The sequence below is a fragment of the Panthera pardus genome, unplaced genomic scaffold (assembly GCF_024362965.1).
Source record: "Panthera pardus isolate Hobbes unplaced genomic scaffold, ASM2436296v1 HiC_scaffold_2, whole genome shotgun sequence".
Classification (NCBI taxonomy): Eukaryota; Metazoa; Chordata; class Mammalia; order Carnivora; family Felidae; genus Panthera; species Panthera pardus.
The window spans coordinates 92,140,391-92,165,208 of NW_026526765.1; the positions used below are offsets into that span (position 1 = coordinate 92,140,391).

At 38.4% G+C, this 24,818-nt stretch overlaps 1 protein-coding gene across 4 annotated transcripts in view; it reads right to left on the reverse strand.

The window, feature by feature from the left end:
* Positions 1-24,818, reverse strand: part of VCAN (versican) — a 110,159-nt gene that overhangs the window by 22,659 nt on the left and 62,682 nt on the right. For 2 of the 4 annotated variants that reach the window (XM_019462843.2, XM_019462844.2), the window contains 5 exons: positions 15,365-20,593; positions 11,959-12,072; positions 9,164-9,277; positions 4,044-4,202; positions 2,699-2,781 (listed from right to left, as the gene is read on the reverse strand). In XM_019462843.2, the coding sequence (XP_019318388.2) occupies positions 2,699-2,781; positions 4,044-4,202; positions 9,164-9,277; positions 11,959-12,072; positions 15,365-20,593 (5,699 nt within the window). The remainder of the gene's footprint in view (positions 1-2,698; positions 2,782-4,043; positions 4,203-9,163; positions 9,278-11,958; positions 12,073-15,364; positions 20,594-24,818) is intronic. The other 2 variants (XM_019462845.2, XM_019462846.2) reach the window with 1 other exon arrangement.

Consider the following 24,818-nt stretch of genomic DNA (forward strand, 5'->3'; position numbering starts at 1 on the left):
AGTTACCTACATGAGGTCATGTTATCTTCCCCTGAAAATTTCCTAGGAAGATCAATATATTTCTCTCTTGCAAAGTGCAATTCTTGCTTACTTACCAAGTTTAGGACCAGTCTAGGCCATGGAAATGGCAATTAAGTTATTTTTATACAGTATTTTTCACAGTCCATTGAAACTTAATGGACATAGACCAAAAGAAAAAAGAAAAAAAAAAGTTGACTTGGCTTGCTTTGGCATAGTGGAATAATGACATCTGATGAATCAAGCTCACCTGAATGGCATTTGACAGGAAAGGAACATTCCCTAAGATGTTTTACAGACCTCACCCAGCTGCCAGCTAGAAGTCAAGATTCAGTGTCATTAACCAAGTTCATAGGTAGTATAAGGGCCCTGTCCTAGACACCATAAATAGTAAAAAGCAGGCAAGAAAACCACTTCTTTGAAAAGCTGAACTGCTAATGACCAGAATAAACATGTTGCAACACACAAAAAAGCTAAGAATGAAAACATACAAATCAGTTCCATAGAACCAATGAGAAATTGAAGTTGGGGACTTGGCCTGATCAGGTCAGTATGTAGCAAATGGCAGACTTTACATATACCACACCTCACCAAATGCCAGGCTCAGAGCGGGAACATAGAGGTACACTTTCAGATAAGCTGTGGTTAAGGTCTGCAAGGAACAAATAAGCACCAACCAGAGCCCTACCCGAGTTCTTGGCGTTCTAACTTCTGTAATACAGATGGGACCTCCTAGGACTTGTACTTTTCAGTGGGCTATGTGTAAAGGAACATGTGTGGGAGGAAGACTTAATGGTGGGTCTTAAGACTCAAGTTACCCCATAGGACTGAAGTATTCATTCAACAAAAGAAAACTCGTTAAATGCCTATACTGTATAAAATACATTTGCAAAATTATAAAAAGTCTTAACTATCTATAACATACATAAAAAATCCTTTAATTTTATATTCATATACACATTATAAGTAAAATCAAAATAGTTTATCTTCAATTACAATTCAAATACAGAAGGATTCACACCATACCAATCACCATTAATCTAACTGACCAAATTATCCTCCCTGAAATATTTATTTATTTTAGCAAAAAAAAAAAATATTTATGTATTTAGCAAAATACACAGATGCAACTTTTGCAGATATACCATCCACTTCGGACAATGAGAGAACAATGAGTATTGATCCAGAGGATATGGTTGATAGATCTTATTAGGAATATATTTTACAATCTACCTTCCCTATTTTTTCTGCATCTTGCCAAAGAACCTACTTATGAACCTGAATGGCAAATAGTGCTGATTAAACATAAGGAGTGATGACAGAGAGAGGGTAAGCCAGACTTTATTTTAGGGTTGCTCAAAGCAAAATGTAATAAGGGATACCTTTTCAAATCAAGGACGTGTCAGCCAGAATAAAGCATGGCTTTGGAGACAGGCCTGAGTTCACATCCTGACTTTGCCACTTAACAGAATTGTGACTCTGGGCAAAAATCTCAACCTAACTGACCTTCCCTCTCTTGACCTGTAAAACACTTAATACCTCTCTTAAAGATTATTGTGGGGGAATAAACACACGCCAAATGCTGAGTATGGCAACTGACACAGAGATGACCTGAGTGGTATGTCCAAAAGAACACAGAAAAGCTTTCTCGAACAGAGTAGAACTTCCAAAAGCAGAGGTTATTTCTGCATCTGTTCTAGGACGAACTTTACGTTTGGCCAAACTCATTACATCCAGATGAGTGGCAGGTAATGAATGAAATTTAAACATAAGAGCTTAAAAATTATTTTCAATTTTTCCTGCTATTCATCTAATTTAGAACTGAATTTATACCTATCGTTTAGCCCAGTGGATCTCAACTTGTCTGCATTTGAGAATCACCTGGAGAGCACGTGGAAAATATAGCTGCCAGAGGTTTTGCTTTAATGAATTTGAGCTGATGCCTAGGCACCAGTTGTTAAATTATGTTCCCCAGGTGATTCCAATGAACAGCCAGTGCCTAGAACCACTAGTATAGCTAACCACACTTGAACTACTTCTAAAAAAATTACACTCACATGTATCTAGAATAGTGACTCAAAACAGGTTCAGCGGTCCTAAGAATCTCATTTCAGCCTACTCAAGGTTCTGGCCAGTGTTACCAAGTCATTCTTTAAGAAGCAGAGAAAGCTCAAAACTATGTAATTAGCAGTTTGAGTGGAAGAAAATCCACAAGATCATAATTCAACAATCTTTCTTAAGATGAAAAAAAATGAACATTTTGGTTTGGATAAAAATGAGCCATGCCATATAGCAGATTTCCAGTGAAATTATGTAAGAGAGAAAGGTATTTTTTTAAAGGCCTTTTCTCTTACATTTATTCTTTCCCTTTTTCCTTTGAAGCTATAAAAAGCAAAGATAACCATCTGAAAGACAAACTTAAGGCAATTCTGCTGATTATGTGGTTTTCCAGTTCAACAGAGTCTGATGTGCTGCTCTTTCAAAGAGAGCCACAGTGATGGGAGCAGTTTGTGGATCAGTTAGCATGGAACTCCACTCTAACACTCATTTATTTCACTGAGTGACCCTGATCAAGTCACTTAACTGGTCTCCAGTCAAATACACCCTCTGTAACATGCAATCAGCACACAGTACCAAGGTCCTAGAATTGGTATCATTTTTCATGCACAGTCAACATTACCAGTGTGCTGCCATCGGTCCAACGGAAGTCATGTTCAAACATCTTGTCATTGAGGCCTATCCACTGATAATCATGGCCCACACCTAAGAGAGGGGAAACAACACAGATATTTTTACTACCTTTCCCATATATGGATGAAATGTATTAAAGAAAATTATTTTCAGAGTGAATCATGCATCCTCTTTCCTGGCTGGATTTTTGTTTAGTTGCTCATAAAAATCTCTCATAGTCTAACTATCTTTTGTTCTTCTGCCCAGTGTGCTTTAAACTAAAAAGCTAATTCACAAACATTGAGAAACATTAAAATATCAGACATAAGAAAATAATTTCCCTAGCAGTTTCCTATAATTAAATATTTTTTCCAGCCTTACTCATGATAAAAACTTTCCATTTTTTTATTAAGCTATGCCATTGGCAAAAATTCAGTGACCTGATAAAATGTGACAGATCATTCCCATACTAGCCTCACTTTGGAAGCCACATGTTTTTTCTCAAAGCATTTCAAACAATGAATACCTAGACCAGATAGTCCTGTAAAATTATCCTCAAAAATAATTACTTTCATCATAGATGAGTCACTGGCAAGAATACCATGCAAAAAAGTTAAATGAACCTCCATCCAAATTGCAAATTAACTATCAAACTTCTAAAAGATAGCAGGCTTTATGAGAACATATTTAACAGAGCATCAAACAATGCTTCATAAGCAAAAAACTTCTACATATTCGCTACATAAAAGCAAGCTGCTCTCCTCTTTGTTCTAGTTTAAGGAGTTATTCAACAGCCCTGGTAGTAAGTTTCATTAGCTTTCAGTCTCCATTTGTTCATGCCCTTAACATGAAGCCCACTTTCTATGGCTTAAAACCATTAGCAGTGTGGATAAGGACCAATTTTGTGCCGAGGGTAGGATTAGGGTGCTATTACAAATTCAGATTTACTTAGTGGGATAAAAATAACTGGAAGCAATTTTGTCTTTAACTTTAGACAACATATGCACATCTTCAAAATAGAAACTACAACAGCAGCTGAGAAGAATGAGATGGAACCATAAGAAGGGGCCATTTTGGTAAGTCAAAAAATGATCAAATAGCAATGTCATGTGACACAACCTACAGGGTGCTGTTTCACCTACTGCTGGCAGATCAGGAAATGCCTTCCTATGTGAGAGGTGAGTATTTCTCAAAGTAGGGGACTCATGTAGGAGAGAGGCTTTTAAGTAGTTCAGATGAGGGACTTAGTAAATCAAACTGCAACGGAGAACGCTACTTCTGTTCAGTTAGATGCAAAGAAAACTAAGATGGTGACACTGAGTGAGCTTCAAAACCTTAGTATGCTTGCTACATACGGTTCACAAACATCTGTTCTTCATGAGACAGGATGCTTGTAAGATGCGCGCCCTGCAGACGGCATTCCCTTTCAGCTGCGTCCCATGTGCGCCGATGCGCGAAGTATTTGTAGCACTGCCCTTGGAATTTGTGCCAGCCATAGTCACACGTCTCTGTGTCTGGAAGAAACGAAGCAGGAGCTTATTAAACTCACCTACGTCATTCCATCTTGCCTCAGGGATCTAAGTGCTAGTAAGAAGACCTAAGCCAGTATCAATGCAATGTCCCTGAAATTACATATGAAGAAAATTTGATCACGATGATGAAAAAAGTATGATAATGATAGCCCGATTCCTGCCTAGCGGGTGACTGTACATCTCTGGACTGAAAAGTCAGTATCTAACTGCAGTTTCCTTGATTAGAGCCAGTTTCAGCAGGAAAGAAAACTGGAAGAGGGGCCAGACAAAACTTCTTAGGCTGCAATGTCTACTGACTCATTTGTGAAGCAACTGGGGCTAAGTCCTTACCAACACAACTTTTCTGAAGAGAATCATTCAAGTGATAAGATAAGAATTCCGGCTAATAGGATTATGAATGCTCTATTTGAAGAAGGACTTCAAAGTCTCTGGAAGTAGTTCCTTTACCACTTCCCAGAGAGATAGCTGGGTGGCCACGGGATCTTGTCAAGTAAGATTTACAGCAAGAGAAAAAAAAATCTTCATCGGTAGGCAGCTTCTGGGATACAGCTAGGATGGGATACAGCTAGGATTGCGTGCCTTCTTCCCCAAAGGACAGGAAGTATAGGTAACTCCTTGTGCAAATGTATCATGATTTTAAGTTTCTTTAGAAAGAAATAGCAGAAGTCACATCCCATCATGCCACACATGCATATGCATATTTTTTTTTCTCTTTTGTAACAAGCATACCATAACCAGTATCCTGGTGGGATGAGAACATTTTTCAAATATACCTAAATTTTAAACAGGCAGTAAGCTGCAGCTATACCTTCTATAGAGATTCGAGATTGCCAGTTTTTAAATATTTTCACAGGAAAGCAGCCTTGCTCATAGCACCACCTTGTCACCGGCAACCTTCTCTCAGACTCATCCACTCACAGGTGGGGTTAAAGTGTATGTATTAAATGATGAGCAATGGAAATGATTTGGACTATCACAAAACATATCTCACAAACATTCTGAACTAGTCACACATAACAACTAACAAAACTGCAATGTTTATGGAATTTTAGGTACCAGGAAAACTTCCCACATTACCTATTAACCCATCCCCCCATCCCCTAATCTTACTAGTTGATGAAGGAAACAAAATCCTACTAGATGAAATAAATGTTTGCTTTATAGGTCAGGCTTAGTGGCCAAATTGATAGTCAAATTGTCTCCTGACTCTCACACCATTTATTCCCCTTTCTATAATTGTGGGAAAGTATGAATTCTGAGAGATTTTAATGTTTTCCTGGCTCCAGGGATTTAGACGATAGTCATACAACAGATGCAGCTCATCTCTGGGAGCAGTCTGTATTTCAGTTTAGTTTATCCAGTCTTGTTGTTAGTTATAGCCAGCTGACTAATTGGTTTAAATAACGTGCACTGGAGGTTTTAAGTTTTATTCAAGTGTTGTTTGGAGACCACCAAATCTCATAGGAAAGGACTAGAGACACAGTTAGATGGTTTGGTATAAAAGTAGCATTCAGCCCCGAAGAATGAAATGTAATTTGGCTACTTGGATGTAGCAATTTTCCTTTTGCAATATTCATGTGGAAGAATTTAGAGGTGAGGCAGGAGGGGTGGGGAGGAAACGAATCTTCATATAAGAGGGAGTTAGTTTATAGGGGAGGACAATGGAAAGAATTTTAGAAAACTCTTACTGCCAAAGTCAATAATGTGATATTATAAAAGCATAGCTTTCCTTAACCATGGGAATTAATATTTATTTAAGACAGCTTAAAATTCTACAGAATCCTTAACTTATTGAATAGGAAGTTTAAAACAATTCTTCTACACACTCATATCCTCTATTAACCCAATGGCTTTAGTCCAGTTTTCTTTCTTTGTCTTTTATCATTAAAATAGGTTATCGTTACATATGTTTTCCCTTATACCAAAAATCCTAAATGATCATAAAATTTAGATGCACAACCACATCATTGCTACAACACCTTTCTCAGTTAACAGGTGAGTATATTTCTATCAGAACCCAGGTCCAAACTGGAAGTTTGTTTGTATGTTTGTTTATGTACATATATATGTATGTATGTATGTATTTATTCATCTGTACTATTTTTTTTTAATTTTTTTTAACATTTATTTATTTTTGAGAGACAGAGAGAGCATGAACAGGGGAGGGTCAGAGAAAGAGGGAGACACAGAATCTGAAACAGGCTCCAAGCTCTGAGCTGTCAGCACAGAGCCCGACGCGGGGCCCGAACCCACGGACCGCGAGATCATGACCTGAGCCGAAGTCAGTCGCTTAACCGACTGAGCCACCCAGTCGCCCCTCATCTGTACTATTGAAACCATAGATTTACAGTCCTGATGATTATGAATATATGTGCAAATGCCACTCAATAAACTTTTTATTGAAAAAAAATCAAATATCGATATGGATTTACATAACTTTTATTATTTATGCGTTCAATAAATATGTAAGGAAGGACTAGGTGTCAAAGAGCATCTCCTAAGGATGCTATTCTGATAGGGGTTATTGGAAGCAGCCTGTTTGTTCTTCCAATCTCATCTAAAAATAACACGATACACATTTCATTTATTAAAAGAACACATTTGGATGATATTTTCTTAAAAATCATACATATAGAAATTCTTCTTAAGCTTTAAAACTACTATAACTCATAGATTACATGATGAAGACCCAGATTCAGTTTTGCCTGGGTGTGCTGGCTATGGTAAGGAAGGGTACGATAATTCTGGTTCATGGCTACAGAAGCCAAGACTATCACTTTAGAGCAATTTTACTAAAAATGTATTCTCTTTATGTCATGTAGGTAACATTTTCAACATCTGTGACATATAGCCGTCAAGCCTTAAGAAATTGTTAACATTTAGGCACTTCTTGCTGGCAAGCTGTATCAATGACTTTAGTGTGGGGCAATTTGTGTGTACAGAATTGTTTCCATACTGTTGTAAGATCCCCTTCTAGAATTTTATTTCCATTATCACTCTACCAAAACATTTCCCCTATTCCAGAGTTACTGGGACTTGGGAAGTTACTAATGCAGAGAAGAAAGGGTCAGCTGAAGAAACAACATAGTCATCACTAAAATTTGGATAGAAAACTGTTTAGACAACAATGCTGCTGTTAATGAAAAAAATATTTGTTCTTAGGCAACCTGAAAAGAGGAGAAAAAAATCTTTCAGTGTCCTGGCAATAAATCACAGGAGCACAGCTGCAATCGGGTAAACAGACTGGGATAGCTGTTTCTCAGCAAATGATGTGGATGAAAGTACACTTGCTTTAAGACAAAATAGAATGTACCCGAAAGCTAGTGGCACTAGAAATGAGAGAAACAAAAGCAAAACCTTTTTAAGATAGACATAAATAAAATGCTTATCCATAAGAGTTACTTGTAAAGTGTGAAGATATCAAGAAAAACCTGGGCTTTATAAAGCAGCCTAGGTTCATTTTCCCCACTCTGTAATTTACTAGTTGTGTGACCTTGAACACATCACTTTTCCTTTCTGAGCCTCAATTTCTGGCCCGCTTCCCACAAAGAAATACTGTCAACTAAACAAAATGATGTACCTGGAAACATCTGGTAAACTACAAGGCATTCAACAAATAACATCTCTTTTTATTCCCTGCCAAGAATTACACTGAGTCACCAAGATTGGGGACCTTGTCTGTTTTGCTCAAAGTTCTACTTCCAGTGCCCAGGACAGCACTTGGAAGATAGTAGGTGCTCAGTAAACATTTGTTGAATGAATGAGTTTTTGAATTGCTCCTTGGACTTGAACTAAGGGAAGCCAGAATCATTTTAAGATAGCTGATGTTTCACGTATCTCACACTTTTGTTTTCTACAAAAAATGGTATCTTTCTTACTGCTTTCTTTAAGAAAAGGATTTTGCTTAGTCAATCTGTATATTTACCTTTCAAATTCTAAAACAGATTCATCCTATGCAATAGAAAGAAAGAAAAAAAAAAACACCTAAAAATGGAGCCATCACCCATCCTCTTTGGCAATTCAATACATGCTGCTTTCAGTTTTGTTCTAACTGTGGTGACGTCTGGATTAACATTGCAAAGCAGAATGTGGGGCCAGACCAATGTGTCTGAGCGTCTAATACATTTTCGTTCTGTCTGGTGGAACAGAAGTTTGGCAATAGGCACTTTGTTCAAAGCCAAACCACTGTATGACTTTAAGTAAAGGAAATAGACATTTCAAAGCTGAGGATGCAATGTGTTTCTGATTGATGACTAAGAAATGTTACCATTAACCACCTAAAATACACTCTCAGGTTGGCCATAAAATACAAATTACAGGGATCATGAGATTCAAGCAATCCTGAACATAGGCCTTTGTTTCATTCAGAAAAAGTAGATGCTTCTTTAGTAAGAAAACTCCGGGTTGAGCAGATTTATAATACCTTTTACATAATGTTTGCCAAGCCAAAGCTAATTTATTCTACAACTATAACAATTCATTCTCCAGAGGTGATTACCTATGAAAAATAAGCCCATTGACCTTCAAGTGCTTAGGAGAAGAAAATAAAGGCAACCAATATTGAATTCCATACTCCTTGGTACAAGCCACAAAGATGGATTAAGGTCAATCCCTAGTTTGTCCTCATACTTACAACAACGTTCCTTTTGTTGGCTAGATGTTCTGAAAATCAGCTAAGTGTTCCTGTCTGCAATTCTATTTTATCAACAAAACATCAGTGACCGAGTCAACACTGTTTTTCAGGTGTTGTGAGCTACGGACAGACACATAAGGAAACCTAACATAGTTAGGTAACCTGTGAATTTCCCCTGCAGGAAAAAATATGCCATATAGCCAACATTGCTAAAAACACCCAAATAATTATGACAAAAAGCTGTCTAGAAGTAACATTTGAAATCAACTATCAATAATTTTCATCCTCCAAATGTTGCAACAGCTCTTACCTTGTTCACAAAGTGCACCAACATAGCTTGGAAGGCAGAGGCACCTGAATGTATTAAAACCGTCAACACATGTGGCTCCATTGCGACAGGGGTTAGAGTGACATTCATCAAAATCTGAAATAAAATCATAAAAGGCCACAAAAGTATTTTCAGAAAAGGTCAAAGGATCCCATTTAGTATAAGGTTGCCAGATAAAGAACAGAACAGCCAATTAAATCTTAATTTCAGATTTAATAATAATTTTTAAGTATAAATATGCCCCATGCTATATTTAGGGCCTACTTACAATAAAAATTTATTCTTTTCTTTTTTTATCTGAAATTAAAATTTAACTGACCTTCCTGCGTTTCATTTGCCAAATCTGGCAACTCAAGGAAAATTTCAAAGTTATTCATAAGAGGGTCATGGTCTCCATTGCTTTTAGATGAGTCACATGAATGCTGAAACTGATAAAGAATTGTATGGGCTTCCCACACTCAATCCTGGCTTCTGATTTGATTACCTTACCTGTGGAATACTAAAAATATGTAACTGGCCTTACCGCCTCTGGGCCTTTTCCTTTCCAGTACATCCTTCATTCTGATTGTCATCTCCTTCAAAAGCAGTCATGATAATTTACTCTTTGGCTTCCAAACCTTCCATAGATGCCAACCACCCAGGGCAGAGATCTTCTACATGTAGTCCCTGAACCAGCAGCATCAGCATCAACTGAGAATGTTAGAGATGCAGGTTCCCAGGCCCACCCCAGACCTACAGAATCAGACCCTGTGGGGGATGGGAACACCAATGATTGGTGTTGTAGAAGTCCCCCACATGATTTTGATGATGCTAAAGTCTAAGAATCACTCTACCAGAATAGGAAGTAATCTCTTGGATTGAGAATCTTCTCAGATGTATCCAGATCTAACCTCCTTTCAAGTATTTTCTTCTAATACGTTTCTCTCCCACAAACCTATAAATAGGCCTACGTCAATACTCGCAGTCACTCAAATGCATTCTGCAGTTTGCGGTGTCTGTACTTAGTTTGCTGTGTCTGTGTCTCCCCCACCAGCCATCAAAATCCTCCTAACTTTAAATGCAATACTAAATGCAACTTTTCTACCCAGACCCGTATGATCTCTGATGAAATTAATGCTTTATTCCCATACCATTTTCCAATTCCACTAAAGATTTAATTAATGTTTATATTAAATAAAAGAGTATTAAACTGTATAAATATACAAAGTAAATTAAATTTCCAAGAGGTATATAATGTATTGGTACCTAAAGAAATGGCCTCAGTAATGATGATATCATATAGTAGTGATATCAAATACTTTTATGATGCTTGCTAAGTACCAGCCACTGTTCTAACAGCTTCACATATATTAACTCACTAAACTATTTTCAAGTGATTTTAATGTAAAACAGAATGGGAGCCAAATAGACGCTTTTATACATATATATGTAAATATGACATTTAAGATGTTAGTTATTCCTTAAATGCATTCTATTGCTACCTCTACATCCCTACTAATTAACACAGAAATGGAGCTTACCAGCTCTATTAACTTTTTTTTTAAAGATAAGCACTCTTGGGGTGCCTGGGTGGCTCAGTTGGTTAAGCGTCCAACTTTGGCTAAGGTCATGGTCTCATGGTTCGTGGGTTCAAGTCCTGCACTGGGGTCTGTTCTGACAGCTCAGAGCCTGGAGTCTGCTTCAGAATCTTTGTTTCTCTCTCTCTGCCCCTCCTCCGTTTGTACTCTGTCTCTCTCTCTGTCTCTCTCAAAAATAAGTGAATAAACATTAAAGAAAACTTCACAAGACAAGCACTCTTTTAAAATGAGTGTTGAGAATTTTATCTCAGTATTTTTGTGTAATCTAAAGTGTTATCATGGGCTTTCTTTACTCAATTGTATGAGAAAATCTTTACGGTACCTCTAAAAGGATCACCTGTCCAATGTATTCCATCATCTCTTTTCTCAGAGGAAAGGTCTATATTTAGTCAAATCAGAACTGGAGTCTTTTTTTTTTTTTTAAAGAAAAGGAAACCAAAATAAGAATGACAGTGAAAGGAACTGATTTAGTAAAGAGACAATATACTTCTTGAAACCCAAAAAAGAGGAGGACAGAAACTTCACAACTTCTTGAGGTACAGGTGGGTTAGGCTAGCCTCTGGAGTACAGGGCCAATTCCACCCCAGAGGAGCGAGTTAGCTCAAAACACAAAAGCTAAACCCCCTAATTTTTTAATGTTTATTTATTTTTGAGAAAGAGTGCAAGCAAGGGACGGGCAGAGAGAGAGGGGGACAGAGGATCTGAAGCAGGCTCCACACTGACAGCAGAAAACCCGATGCAGGCTTGATCTCAAAAACCATGAGATCATGACCTGAGCCAAAGTTGGACGCTCAGCTGGTTGAGCCACCCAGCCACCCCCAAACTCCCTAATTTTTAAATACAGCTTTCTAAAGTTATTTTGTATTTAAGTTGATTATTGATATGTCAACTGAGGGAAATAGATTAAAGTATTTCCTTACTATTTATGCAACTTTCCATTTGTAAAGCCTACCTACAAAAACTATAAAAAGACACAAATCACCTCAGGTAGCTTCACTGAGTTTTGGGTATATTAACAAAATTCCGTAAACACCTGTCCCCATTTCCCAGACTCTACTTGAATTACTCTATGATTTTCACATCATTTAACAAATAATTCATCCACAAACGGGTTTTTATGAAATCCTTTGAGCAATATAAATTCTGCCCCAATATATCTTCTGGAAAAGCATCATACTCTTTCAGGCAAGAACATCTTACCCAGTTCACACTGGTCGCCACTGAATCCTGGCACACAGGTGCATACATAGGAAGTTTCAGTAGGATAACAGGTGCCTCCATTAAGGCACGGGTTCGTTTTGCAACGATCAGGTCCTACCATGTTCAGGAAAGTAAGAAAAGCAGTTAGGCTCGTATCCAAGTTTCAGTGTATTTCAGCATAAATTGCCACTTATTGCTACCATAAATATAAGCTTTACCATAGCAATTTAGATACTACACACAAAAATTAGCATTAACTTTACTCTCTGGAGTGTTTCTTGGCATTATAACTAATTTTTACGAATTGCATCTATTCATTTCTGGGATTCAGTCATCATTATTTTTAAACAATATTTTGTACAGTATCTGGCAACTAACATATTCTACTGCAGATTTAGTCGGCATGATAATGGCAATTGATTTTAGTCAAAAATGATTACACATATGTGCACAGTGAATGGAAAATGTATTCTTTTAAACGAGGTTAGTTCATGTGAAATGGCTGGATACACAGAACATGCATTCTTTTTAGCAGTTTGGCTGGTTATCATCATTTGAATTATTATTGCCTTTTACCACTTAATGCTCAGAAACTGTTTTTCTTCGAAAGTGTGCACTGAAGTCTCTTCTGCTACATTAATATGCTTTTTCCAAAAACACGTTCCAAATGTACTCCTTTAAACTATACTTGAAGAAAAGCAACACATAAATTAAACTCTACTGTACAAAAACAAACCCAAAGACAAACACCTCACCTAAAATGAAACCCCCAATTTTTTTGAAACCCCAAAGTCTTATTACAGTTTTCTTATTAAAACACAAATAACATTGACACTCCTAGAAGATAAATGTAAAGGTGACAGACACAAATTTCTGAGAAGAAAAACCTTTAAAATATGCTTTCTAAATGCAAATACTTTTACATAGTTTGAACACGTATATTCTTCTGTAATATTGATTGGATAATTGCATTTACATGAATCACTTATGTTTATTACTTGAATACTTTTTCAGGATCCCCTATGTTTCAAAATGTACAAAAATACAGATAAGAGTTGAAAGTTCTACAAAATAATTGAAATAGGATATATTTGGAAGAAAAACTGTATTTTCAAGAATCTTGAGTCCCGAAACCCTGAAATAATTACACATGAAAAAAGATGTCTAGTCATGAAACATAAACGTAGGAGTATTTGAATAAGCGAGCACTGCTGTGGAAGACAACTGAGCCTTTCCATATGAGAACGTCAAACTCAAACTTTCTGAGTGTTAAGTAAATCCCAGACTATGAGAAAGACTTGACAGATAATACACTCGCCGCTGGGGGTTCAACATTATAATCAGATGCTTACACCTACTTCTCCAAAAATGACCCCTATTATTCTAAGACTCTTTCTCCTATAGTTCTAAAAATATGTAAAATCTCCCTAGCCATTTTAGCCTTCTGCCTCGGAAAGTACACTGCTTGTAGGTCAAGGATGCTGTCAACAACACATCTACGTGCTGCTCTCAGTGCAAAACCAGAGTGACACTTATGCGACAGCGCTTGCTAAAACTGTGCCGTGCCACACGACTATGAAGTTCTGTTACTATGTCCACCACAGGCTCCAGACACCATGCTGAGAGTGTGGGACAAGGACTTGGCAAGAAAGCGGGGGGCTTTCTGTGAACTGAAAGTAGTTGGGATTAGGAGAAAAGTTTTGTTTTGGCAAATTTTATTCTTCCCTAAACAGTTTGTATTACTCTTCGAAAGTTGAACCTGCAACCGATGGACCAGGCAATCCATTATGCGCTGCTGTTTACCAAATTTGCCTGAAGTGACAACTGGCTTTGCAGTGAAGACGCAGGCTCTAATTCTAGGTAAACAGTGTGGGCTGCATCACTGGCACACATTTCTCACTCATTTGTCAAACCAAATTCTCTCTCTGTGATTTACCAATGATTTCTGTATTATATTTTCACCAACCTGAAGTATTTGCAGCGAAATTGCAAAAGAGTAAATATTGGCCAGATTACTAGGTTATCATTTACAGACTAAATATAAAGTGACAGTGAAAAATTCCATCAACCACCTTGGATTAGTTTTCTTCAGAAAATACTTTGAGTCATTTATAAAAGTTGCACTTTACAATTATTTTACTCTATCCGAAGCACAACAAGCTGAAGCATTAATGGTAGGTACAAAAAGATAACATTGAAACGATCAGGAGAATAATTCTAAGTACAGCCATGCCGGAAAACATATTCATTAAAATAAAACATATTTTCAACAACACAGCCCTTGAGATACTGATTTTTTTTTTCCTTTTTCTAGGTAGTGGCTAGGTGGTAATGGACATCTGTGGATTCCACTGACATAGTTATTTAAATAACATTACTGGAAAATACCATTAGAGCAGACTTTTCAATATTATCAAGCTAGATTAAAAGGAAAATAAATTCTACAAAGTAAATATCCCAAGGTTTCTGGTTTACAAATAATTAAATACTGATTATTCATTGTTATACTATATTAATAGGAAACCAGCAAAGAGCAATGAGAAGACCATGGACTTTGGGGTGGTGTTGACCTGGGTTCAAATCCCACCTATGCCATGGCATGTGTGGCTATGCAACCCTGAGCAAATTACAGAACTTCTCTGAACATCCACCTCCCATGCATTTAAATAGGGATGATAATAATAAAGGGATGATGATAATAATAATACAGCATTTTTGTGAAGACCAAATGAGAGAGTTTATTGAACCAGTATCAAATTCATGCTTTCTATCCATTCAGTAAAAAAATAGAAATCTTCTTTCGACAGGCAGGGCGTAAATATATACCCACTCTGGAGAGGTACTGTGTTAGAAGCATTATGCAGACTATCTGGAGCAAGGAAATTACATGAAAGTATGGTCTGATAACTGATATTGCACAAACTACGTGAATGTTTATTAGGAGTTATTTACTACTCTCAAATTTTAAAGGGCTGACAGATTTTGATATCGCCATAATAGCACCCATCAATGAGAGATTTTTAAAAAATGAGATTTTTTTTCCTGTTTTTAAACTAAGATGTATAACTACAGGGCATGTGACAAGGCAATATTTTAGTTATGAGTAAAACCAAATTAAATTTTTACACCATTAACAATTTCACATTTCCTAGGTTGCAATTATATGTTGTTTCTAAAACCCAGAAAAATACAAAGAATATCTATAAAGCCCAGAAATAATATATACTTACTTTCTTTGCATCTAATTATGGACTCAATACTGTGGCCTGTCCTGGTGTTATGTGAATAATGTAAAAATCTTCACTGATTTAATATCACAATAAAAATTATATACATATATATACATGTTAGGACCAAGGGACTGTTTCCGAGTTTGGAAACAGATTCATCAATGTTGCAACCTTACCTGGTAAATAGACTGCTGTGCCTTCCACTGACTCTTCATTAATGCCAATCAGGAAACTGGTTTCATTAGAAGTTTCCAGAAGGGAAAATGATGGTGTTGCAAGCTCAGTATTTAACTCTGCAATGCTTACTGTTGCCTGATTATTGGAATCAAGAATTCTTGCTGATACTTGCTGTTCTGATGTTGCTACTGTATGATCCTCCTCTCTGATCAAAGCTGCTTGTGTTTCAGGGTTTATTTCCAGAGACGAAGAAATGGTGGGCCTCTCAGAAACCTGTGGGCTGGGCTGAGGCACGACGTCTGCCTCAACTTCATACATTGCAGAAGCAGAAGTAGAATGTGGCCACAGTGTAGCACCTTCTAACTTAATTTCACCTGCAGTTGTGGCCACAGTCCCAGCCTTGGGTGTTCTAATACTGGGAAACACCTTGACCATTTCTCCAGAAAGCAGAGTGTTGGTTTTGTTTTGGGAATCTTGGAGAATCTCAGTTCCTTCTTCAGCAATCAGTTCTGTGGGAGAAGCTTCCATTTGTCCTAATAATTTATGATCAGTTTCATCTTCTGACGGTTCTAATCCAGTGTCAGAAGATAAGGATGGAGGCTCGGTTATGTGAACGAACTCTTCCCTCGATGATGTGAAAGGCACTTCAGTATCTGCAAGTTTTCCTGGAGACATTGGAGATGTGCCGACATCTGTGCCTGGCAGAGCACTTGCCTGGGGGCCCTCTGCATGTTCAGAGGCTCCACTGCCTAAGTAGACAGTAAGTGGAGATGATGGTGTCTGAGAGGACAACTTTGCAAAAGCGGTAAGTGCTGAGGTATCAGTGTAATCTGAGGGACCGGATCCTTCCATCACATTAGATGCCTCTGTTAAACTCTGAGCCATGAGGTGGATAGTACCGATACTTACATAGGGTGTAGGATCTATCAGTGCCTCCTCGGTTCCCGATGAGAATTCTGGCTGAAAAGAAGGACCTACGTATTTCTTTTCTTCATACTCCTCTTGTGTCTCCATATGGCTCAATGTGGATATTACCTCACTTTGGTCTGCAATAGCTTGACCATCAGACAAAGTACTTGACTCAAAGATATCATCCGCGGCTTTTGCTTCAATTTTTGGTTCTTCAGTCTCTGGATTAACTGTGGCAGATGTACTAGGAATGGTCAGAGATGTCGCTGTGGGAAGCAAAATATCTAATTCTGTTTCAGGGATCCGGGTTGTGAAGAGAAAGCCCATGTGATCTAGGTGGCTTCTGTCTTCAGAAGTCATTGATTCATTATGTGTTGTCTGAGTGTAGTTAGCCAGAAGAATATCACCAGAGCCCTCAAAGTTTTCATCAGTTAAAGAAAGGTTAACAGCCGCCTCATACTTCTCTTGAACTTGAATGCTTTCTTCACTACTGCCATGTGGTCCTGATAATGCCTCTGGATCTAGGTCTGTTTGCATTCCAAGGATGTCTTCATATACAGGTTTAGTGTGATCTATATCTATGATAGTATTTTTATCTGATGTCAGCTCAGGGAGAATTTCAAGGATGGTACTCTCTGTAATTGTCAGTATTAAATCCTTGTCCTCTTTGTCCAGATCTATAATAATGTTTTCAGTGGCTTTTCTTCTGTTAGGTTTTATGGTGGAATCCTCAAATCCTCTGAAATGGTCTTGGAAACTATCTGCAGCACCTTCTGTGGACCTCTCATATGACACTGTATTTGACACTGTGCTAGTTGGATCAGGGGAGGTTTCATTCGGCTCTAAATGAAGAGGCGGCAACATTGAAACTGTTGGGAATCCATTAACAGTAACAGCTTTAGCACTTGGAACTGCAGGATGTTTTTCCAGGGATCTATCAGAAACAAATGTGGTGCTTCCTTGCCTGGTTGCCTGAGTAGTTCCAGAAGTGTGGACTAAATCAACCATATCCAATTCCCCAGATCCCTCTCCAGAATGTTCATAAAGCAAGTCAGATGGTTTTGGTGCTGATGTAACAAATCCTTTGGCCATTTGAAGACTGTAAGTTCTAGCCAGAAAATCAGAGGGAGGGGTTGCCGTGTCTTTTGTTTCTTCTGTTGAAGAATTCTCGTTAGAGACTTGTTCAGTCATCAGTTGAGGTCTAGTGGTCTGGATTTCTTCTGCCCAAGTGTGAGTCTGACTCTGAGGATGTTCAGTATCTATGGAGAAAGTGAGAGGTGCCATAGAGGGTCCTTCAGTTCTGGTGTCCCTTAAAATTTCTAGTAAGGTCGTGCTGGATGCTGTCTCACTATTTTCAGAGAGGTTTTCTGTCTTAGAAATGAGTGGTCTAACTTCATTTGCTACATTTTCTCTTCCCTTATAGCCTTCACTTGTATCACTTATGAGGCTGGTTTCTAAATTCTCCATTTGAGAAGCGTGAGGATATAATGTGGTAACAATTTGTTCCATTTCAGTAAAACTCACTGATACTGTAGTAGCCAAGACTTCTTCTCCTGATCCCAGCCCAGAGAATAAAAGATCAGTATCTGACTCTTTAATTATTGGTCTCATAACTTCGGGAAAAGGTTTTACATTTTCCTCCTTTTTGATTGGTGAATCTGTAACTACACTTTCAGTGGATACAGATTCAGTCACTGAGGTAGTAGCTAAGAAAAAATGGGATTTTTCAGTAACTTCAGGGACAGCAGTGAAGGGTGCCAAGCCCTTTGCTTCTGGATCCGGAGTAGACACATCAACTAAAGAAATGTCTTCCTCCTCCATTTCCTCATCAGGATGGTACATTTTCTTTGTCGTTAGCGTAGGGGAATCTGTGGTGTGGAGTCCCAGTTCAGTAAATGTTTGTGAATAGAAAACTGTTTGTTCTGGTGCAACAGAACTTTGAGGGAATTCAAAAGATTTTTGATCCTGCATCTTTTCCTCTGACACTGTCTCACTTTCAATTCCTTGTCTCACAGGGTTGACTTCTTGTGTGGACCATAATTTGGCTGGCGCCATAGTCTGGGGAAAGTTCGCTGAAACTGTGACAGCGACTTTCACTCCGCCCTTTTCTGTCGCAGCTTCAGTACCTTCGGTTTCTGATGTTGGTAAAATGGTGGATCTTGTATCAGTTTCATTAATAGCACCTTCTACTCCCAATCGTTGGTCAGTAAATGGGGGATCTGTACTAGAAACATTTCCCACAGCACTGGGAAACACTTGGTCCACGGAGCTGCTTACTGAGACCAACTGCTCACCTGAGCCCTCAGCTGAGGCTGTGAACTCTTCCCAAGGGAAGCCAGCAGTGCTGACCAAAGTGCCACTGGGTCCTTCTGAGTCGGCTCTGTGGTTGCTGTGATCTGAAGTAGGTATTACAGGTGATAGTGAAATCTGGGTATCCTTCAATGCTGCGTCCCCAGAGCCTTCCATCATTACTCGTTCTTCTTTTGCTATGGGATAAGTTACCGTTGAGTATTCTCTCAAGTCACCACTGAAATCTTCTTCTAAAGGAAAATCTGTAGAAAAGCCCTTTATCTCTGCCCCATGGTGTTGTTCTCCTGAGACTTCTAAAACCAAGTTTTCTTTGGATGTTTGGCTTATAATTTCAGAAACCTCCCTGTCCATTACAGTAGTCAAAGCTAATTCTGTTGGCTCAGAAGGGAGTATAGTTTCCACATGGGGAGACAAAGTGCCAGCTGCTTCCTTTTTGGTTTGAATTTCAGACTCTAAATTTAATGAAAATGAAGAAACAGTGGTAGTTTCTGGGTCAGCAGCAGCTTCTCCAGAGCCCAGCTCCATGGAGAGAGAGGTGGGGCTACCTGGGACAGTGGACGGCCCTTCTTGAACCTCATGGTGACTGCTACTGCTGGGCTTAGCAGTCTGTGCCCCCAGACTGTCTAAAACATTTGTTTCTGTAAAGACAAGAGTAGACCTTGCCATTTCTTTTTCAGATTGTGTGGGTTTTGTCGAGGACATGAAACTGCTCCTGTCAGTAGATGCTGAACCACTAGATGTAGCTTCATTTGAGCTTTCTAATTCAGAGGGTAAAATCAATTGATCTGATCTCTGTGTAGATGAATGTACCTGAACTGTAGCAGATCCAACTGTAGATCCCACCTCCTCATCTTTTGTCTTCTTTCCTTCACGAGATGTACTGAAAACCCACTCAGAAGTGTCTGTTTCCCCTGTAAATTTGGTTGGCACTACTTCTGCAGAAAGTTGTTGAGAGATCGAATAAGAGGTGGTTGCAGGAACATCAAAAAGACTTTCTGTGATCATGATCTTGCCAGTGTCTAAAGTAATGGATGTATCTGTAGTATTGCTCTGTAAGAAATCAGTTGTTATGGTGAACATCTTATCTTTATCTTCTTCTGCTTCCCCAGAGCCTTCTGGAATGGGAATTGAAGGACTGACTGAGAGCTCTGCATTTTCCCTAGGGGTTATTTCGGCCCAGCTTTCTAGAGTGGACAAGCGGTCATCAGGGAGGGCATTTCCTGTGAAGGTAACTGAGACTTCCTCTGAAACATCTGCTGACACAAAACTTGGAACTGTACTTGGAGTGTATGTGACAGAAGTGCTTTTTTCTGCCTCTTCACCAAATGTTACTTCAGTAGCCCTTGAAAATACTATTTTTTGAGATTCTTGGTCAATGGAAGCATCTCCTGAAGACTCTTCAGAAAACAGAGGTACAGGTTCTATGTGCTCATGGACCAGATTATCCAATTCAGGCGCTCTCTCTGTGACTGATTCTGGCCCCTCTGTGGTTTCTCCCTCATGCAATGGGACTGTGGGGAACACATCAGGCTCACCACTTGAGAAATGTTCTGGTGTTTCTGGGTAAGTCTCAGGCCTCCACGTAAGTTCAAGTGACTCTGTTGTCTCTTTTGATTCATTAGGTTGCACAGCGGTAGACTGTCCGGTTTCAGCCATCACAAACTGATGCGTTTCACTTTCACTGCTGTCTGAAAAATTTTGAGAAGGTGCAACGCTCTCAAACTGGCCACGCCGAGCTTCTGCTGTTTCTGGGTCCTTGGGGACAGTGGTGACGAGCTGTTTCCCATTTATGTACTGCACTGACGGGGTGGTCGTGACGTCAGTAGCATTCGTACATTCTTCATCCTCCTCTTCGTCTTCTTCACTGTGGTACAGATCTATTTCAATTATCTCAGGTAAAATTTCAGCAATTAGATCGTGCTCTGGGTCTGTTTCTTCACTACAAGGTTCATCTTCTTTAGATTCTGAATCTATTGGATGACCAATTACACTCAAATCACTCATTCGACCTGAAAAAAACAAAGAGTTTTCACAACACTTGAATAGAAGATTTGGCAGTGTATGACAGAAGAAATCGATAGCAAGGCTGGCTGATTAAGCTCACACACACAAAGAAAGGATTTGAATCTTTTTACGTAACAGGCAATCACCCTTCTACACAGGGTTCTCAGTTTCCAAATTTGTGGATTCACATTAACAACAAGAAAAATATATCCAATTTAAGGTGGTAGGAACAGGTTATGAAAACTCTTCAACACATTTAACAAAGCAATGTGCTTAAACTGAAACAAGGGATCACATATATACATTGTCATCACGAAATGTGGGAATTCACATGTGTGTGAACTGAAAAAAAAAAAAGAAAAATTAAGACCATTTCACCAGATCATACAGAAAAAATATGTGATTATTGTTTTCTGAAAGGGGATGCTTAGACACCTTCTATTCAATAAGGAAGAGAGAAGAGAGTCCTTCTCTTGCCAAAATCTGTCCTAGAGAAGACTGTTTTTAGAAAAGTAAATAAGAGGTTTCTTTATAGTGCTTTCACAGTGCAACAACAACCTCCCCCCCCCCCCCACTTCCGCCCCCGGTGTAACAGTGAGACAAGATTTAGCTGCACAGGCTGCAGCCACATCCCAGATATAAGGGCAAGAAGCCCCGGATGGGGGGCCCTGCGCAGGATACCTCACTGAAAACACCAGGAAGGAAGAGCCCTCCATACTTTATACCTCTGTCCTTCGTGAGAGGTGATTTGGATTGGGTCTGTTATGGCTCTTCTTACTAACATTTTCTCCAAAGGAAGTTCAGGGGTCGCATCTAAACATTTGGACGAGCATACTTCACATAAGACATATCCTCAGAACATTTCCCTTGATTGTAAATTGCTAAAAGGTACCAACCATTAAACTCAATGGACTTTACTGCTTCCAGAAATACACCAGCAAAACTCTTTGCCCAGGCACGAGGAAAGAGTAAATCCTGGGCCCTCACCTTCATCAGAGTGGAATTCAGTTGTCCTAGGAGAGGATCCTGCCACTACAGCTGTCCTGGCCCCTATGTCACGGCAGTGTGAAAAGGTGCCTGTGGGTGCAATGACCCATGAAGAAGACAAAGAGAAACATGCAGGATTTCAGAGTGTCTCGCTCTCCCACTCCAGGACACTGTTGTAGAATTAGTTTTCAGACTAGCCCCAATCCATGCCACATATGCTCAGGTTAAGCCTGAAAGCTTGCAGAAGGAATAATTATGACGGAGCCACCTCTGTTCCCCATCAATAGGGGGAACGTTCCTGTAGCAAGAAGCCACTCCCTCCCATGTATGAAAGGACCAACATCTAGCATTTACTGATAAGTCAGAAAAGAAAAATCCTTATTGAGAAAGAACGAGTACTGCTTGTATTCTTTACGCACCAAAATAAATACAGAAGGATGTGAACTATCAATAAAAACTCTAAGACGCTCCTTCTATATTTTTAACTAAGCTTTGATAGAAAACCAAAGAAAACAAGACTTTTATGTAACTAGAAGACATATACAATTTTTACATTACCCCTTTCAACCTTATAAAAGCAAGAAAGAAAACCCTTCACTATACCCCGTCACATCTTCACCGTGTTATCTCTATAAAATATTACTTGCATAGGGCTCAGTTGTTCCTACCCTAATCCTATATCCTATACCCAAATCTCCAACTCATTCCATTCCATTTACTCAGCCTTTCACCTGTGGAAACAAAGGCTTACGGGTATTCAAATGAATAAAATATTTCTACCATAAGAGAAGTGAGATCAATGCATAACTCTGGTATATTAAAAAAATATGAAACAAATACATATGATTTCTGCCACAGATGTTGCAACAACTCTTAACTGCCAAGCAAGAAAATAACTAAATGTCTTACCTTTTTTCAAACAGTATAACTAAAAAACATAAGTTTGTTCAATATTAGATTATTGAAGTTGTTGCTGTGATCTTATAGTGTCTCATTTTATATATGTTTTAAGAGAACTCAGTAAGATCTTCAGATAATAACACCTTTTAATATGGCTTCCAGTGAAGCCCACATTTTGCTCTTAGAAAAATTTTGAGATAATATATATGCATATGTACATATATGTATATGATAATACATTTTCAGTGCTTTTTGTACAAATAAATCTTTTGAAACATCACATCAGTGGTTTTGCCTAATCACCATACTAAGTAGTCTCTCAGTGCCAATACTATTTTAATATAGTTGAGGTAAGCCAGACTCAGTTAAACTATTCTGTACATTAAAAAAAAAAATTATGTTTATTTACTTTTGAGAGAAAGAGAGAAAGACAGAAAGACAGAGGAGTGAGCAGGGGAAGGGCAGAGAGAGGGAGACACAGAATCCGAAGCAGGGTCCAGGCTCTGAGCTGTCAGCACAGAGCCCGATGTGGGGCTCAAAACCACAGACTGTGAGATCATGACCTGAGCTGAAGTTGGATGCTTAACCGACTGAGCCACCCAGGTGCCCCTCTGTACATTTTTATAGGATTTAACCAAGGCTTCAAAACTGTGCCTATCTTAAATTGCTAATACTCTCATTTTACATTGAATCTTTTGCACTAGGTTTCATTAGGTGTAAATAAAACTAGAATTCACATTAAGAAGCAGCACACACACGGATGCTAAATTCACACAATATCTTTCATTTAAATACAGAAAGAATTTTATTTTTTTGTTAAGAAAATTTTTTAAGTTTATTTATTTATTTTGAGAGAGAGCACGATATTGAGCTGGGGACAGATAGAGGAGGAGAGAAAGAATCCCAAGCAACCTCCATATGTAAGCATGGAGCCTGACGTGAGGCTCAAACTCACAAACCATGAAATCATGACCTAAGCCAAAAGTCAGAGTCAGACCCTTAACTGGCTGAGCCACCCAGGTGCCCCAACACAGAAAGAGTTTTAAATAAGAAACAGGTCTGTATCAAGCATATGAAGAATCCCCACCACATTTTGTACCTTTTACAAATAACGGAGATAAAACTAACCGTTCAGCCAAAGTTCTCCTAGCAAACACAAGATAAATAAGGAAATAACTGCTTGATACTGTTTATTTATAAACTCCTAGACCAGAATTAGAGTAAACAGCACTCATTGTCATTATAGATTTATATAGGTACCTGAATAAATTCCTTACTTAAAGAATAGTAATGAAAAACTGATATAAACATATCTCATGATCTTCAGAATGAACCTAAACGGAGGTTCCATCAATGTATGATGTTGGTAGGTCTAAAAATAAGTGGGGTGGAGAAAAACAGAGAGAGAGAAGACACTAAGGTAAGTCAGTGTGTCAACTGTCAATGTGTCGAAGGAACTGACACGTCTTGGTGTTCACTTAAATGTTTTACAAAGGAGTGAATAATTTAAAATAAAACGTCTTTTTTTCTAGGAAAGAAAACAAAGAACTGTAATTGTGAATCAAAAATTTATATAATAATTTCATTGACTATCAACTCTTATTAAATCTACTTAATTCAATTAATAAAAGACCCTGGCATTCACTTTATATTCTCCAGTTTTAGTTCCAATGAACAAAGCATAACATTCTTTTAGTCTATTTTCCACTTGGATAAGGAACTTTAACATTTTTTATTTCACATGAATCTATGGGGACTTCCCTTAGCATTTTAGATGATCATATCAGAATATTTTACCAAAAGATTCAACTGTTAGATGCAGTATATTCCATTTTCTAGCCTAAATAAATATCACAGAACTTCAATCACAGCAATACAAACATAGCAGAGATGGCCTTTGTATGTTCTTCACAAACACAGTCGGTTTCATATTGGCTTTTGCACACAAAATTAAATTCACTACCACAACTATGCATGCCACCCAACCATATTATCTTCCCAGAAGCCAACTGACTGCACAACATTTACTACCTATTATGTATCAGACTCTATTGCAAACCCTTGCTTACCAACTCTGTAGAGACCTAAGAGCCTCAAGAATATTTTCCAAGTCGTTTGACTGTCTGCCTACATGTCTCTCTCTTTGAAACAAATGCTCTTGCCAAGAGGTTAGTAAAATGGCCTTGCTAAACCCTTTTCTCCTTATTTTAAAAGGAAAGGTTTTGAGTGTACACATTGCAAATGTACCGATCACTACATTTAATCCAGGATTCCTTCTTCCACCTGCCTCCCAAGTATCTGGTCTGACTTGCTTTCAGAATAGTAGAAAACACAGAAACATCT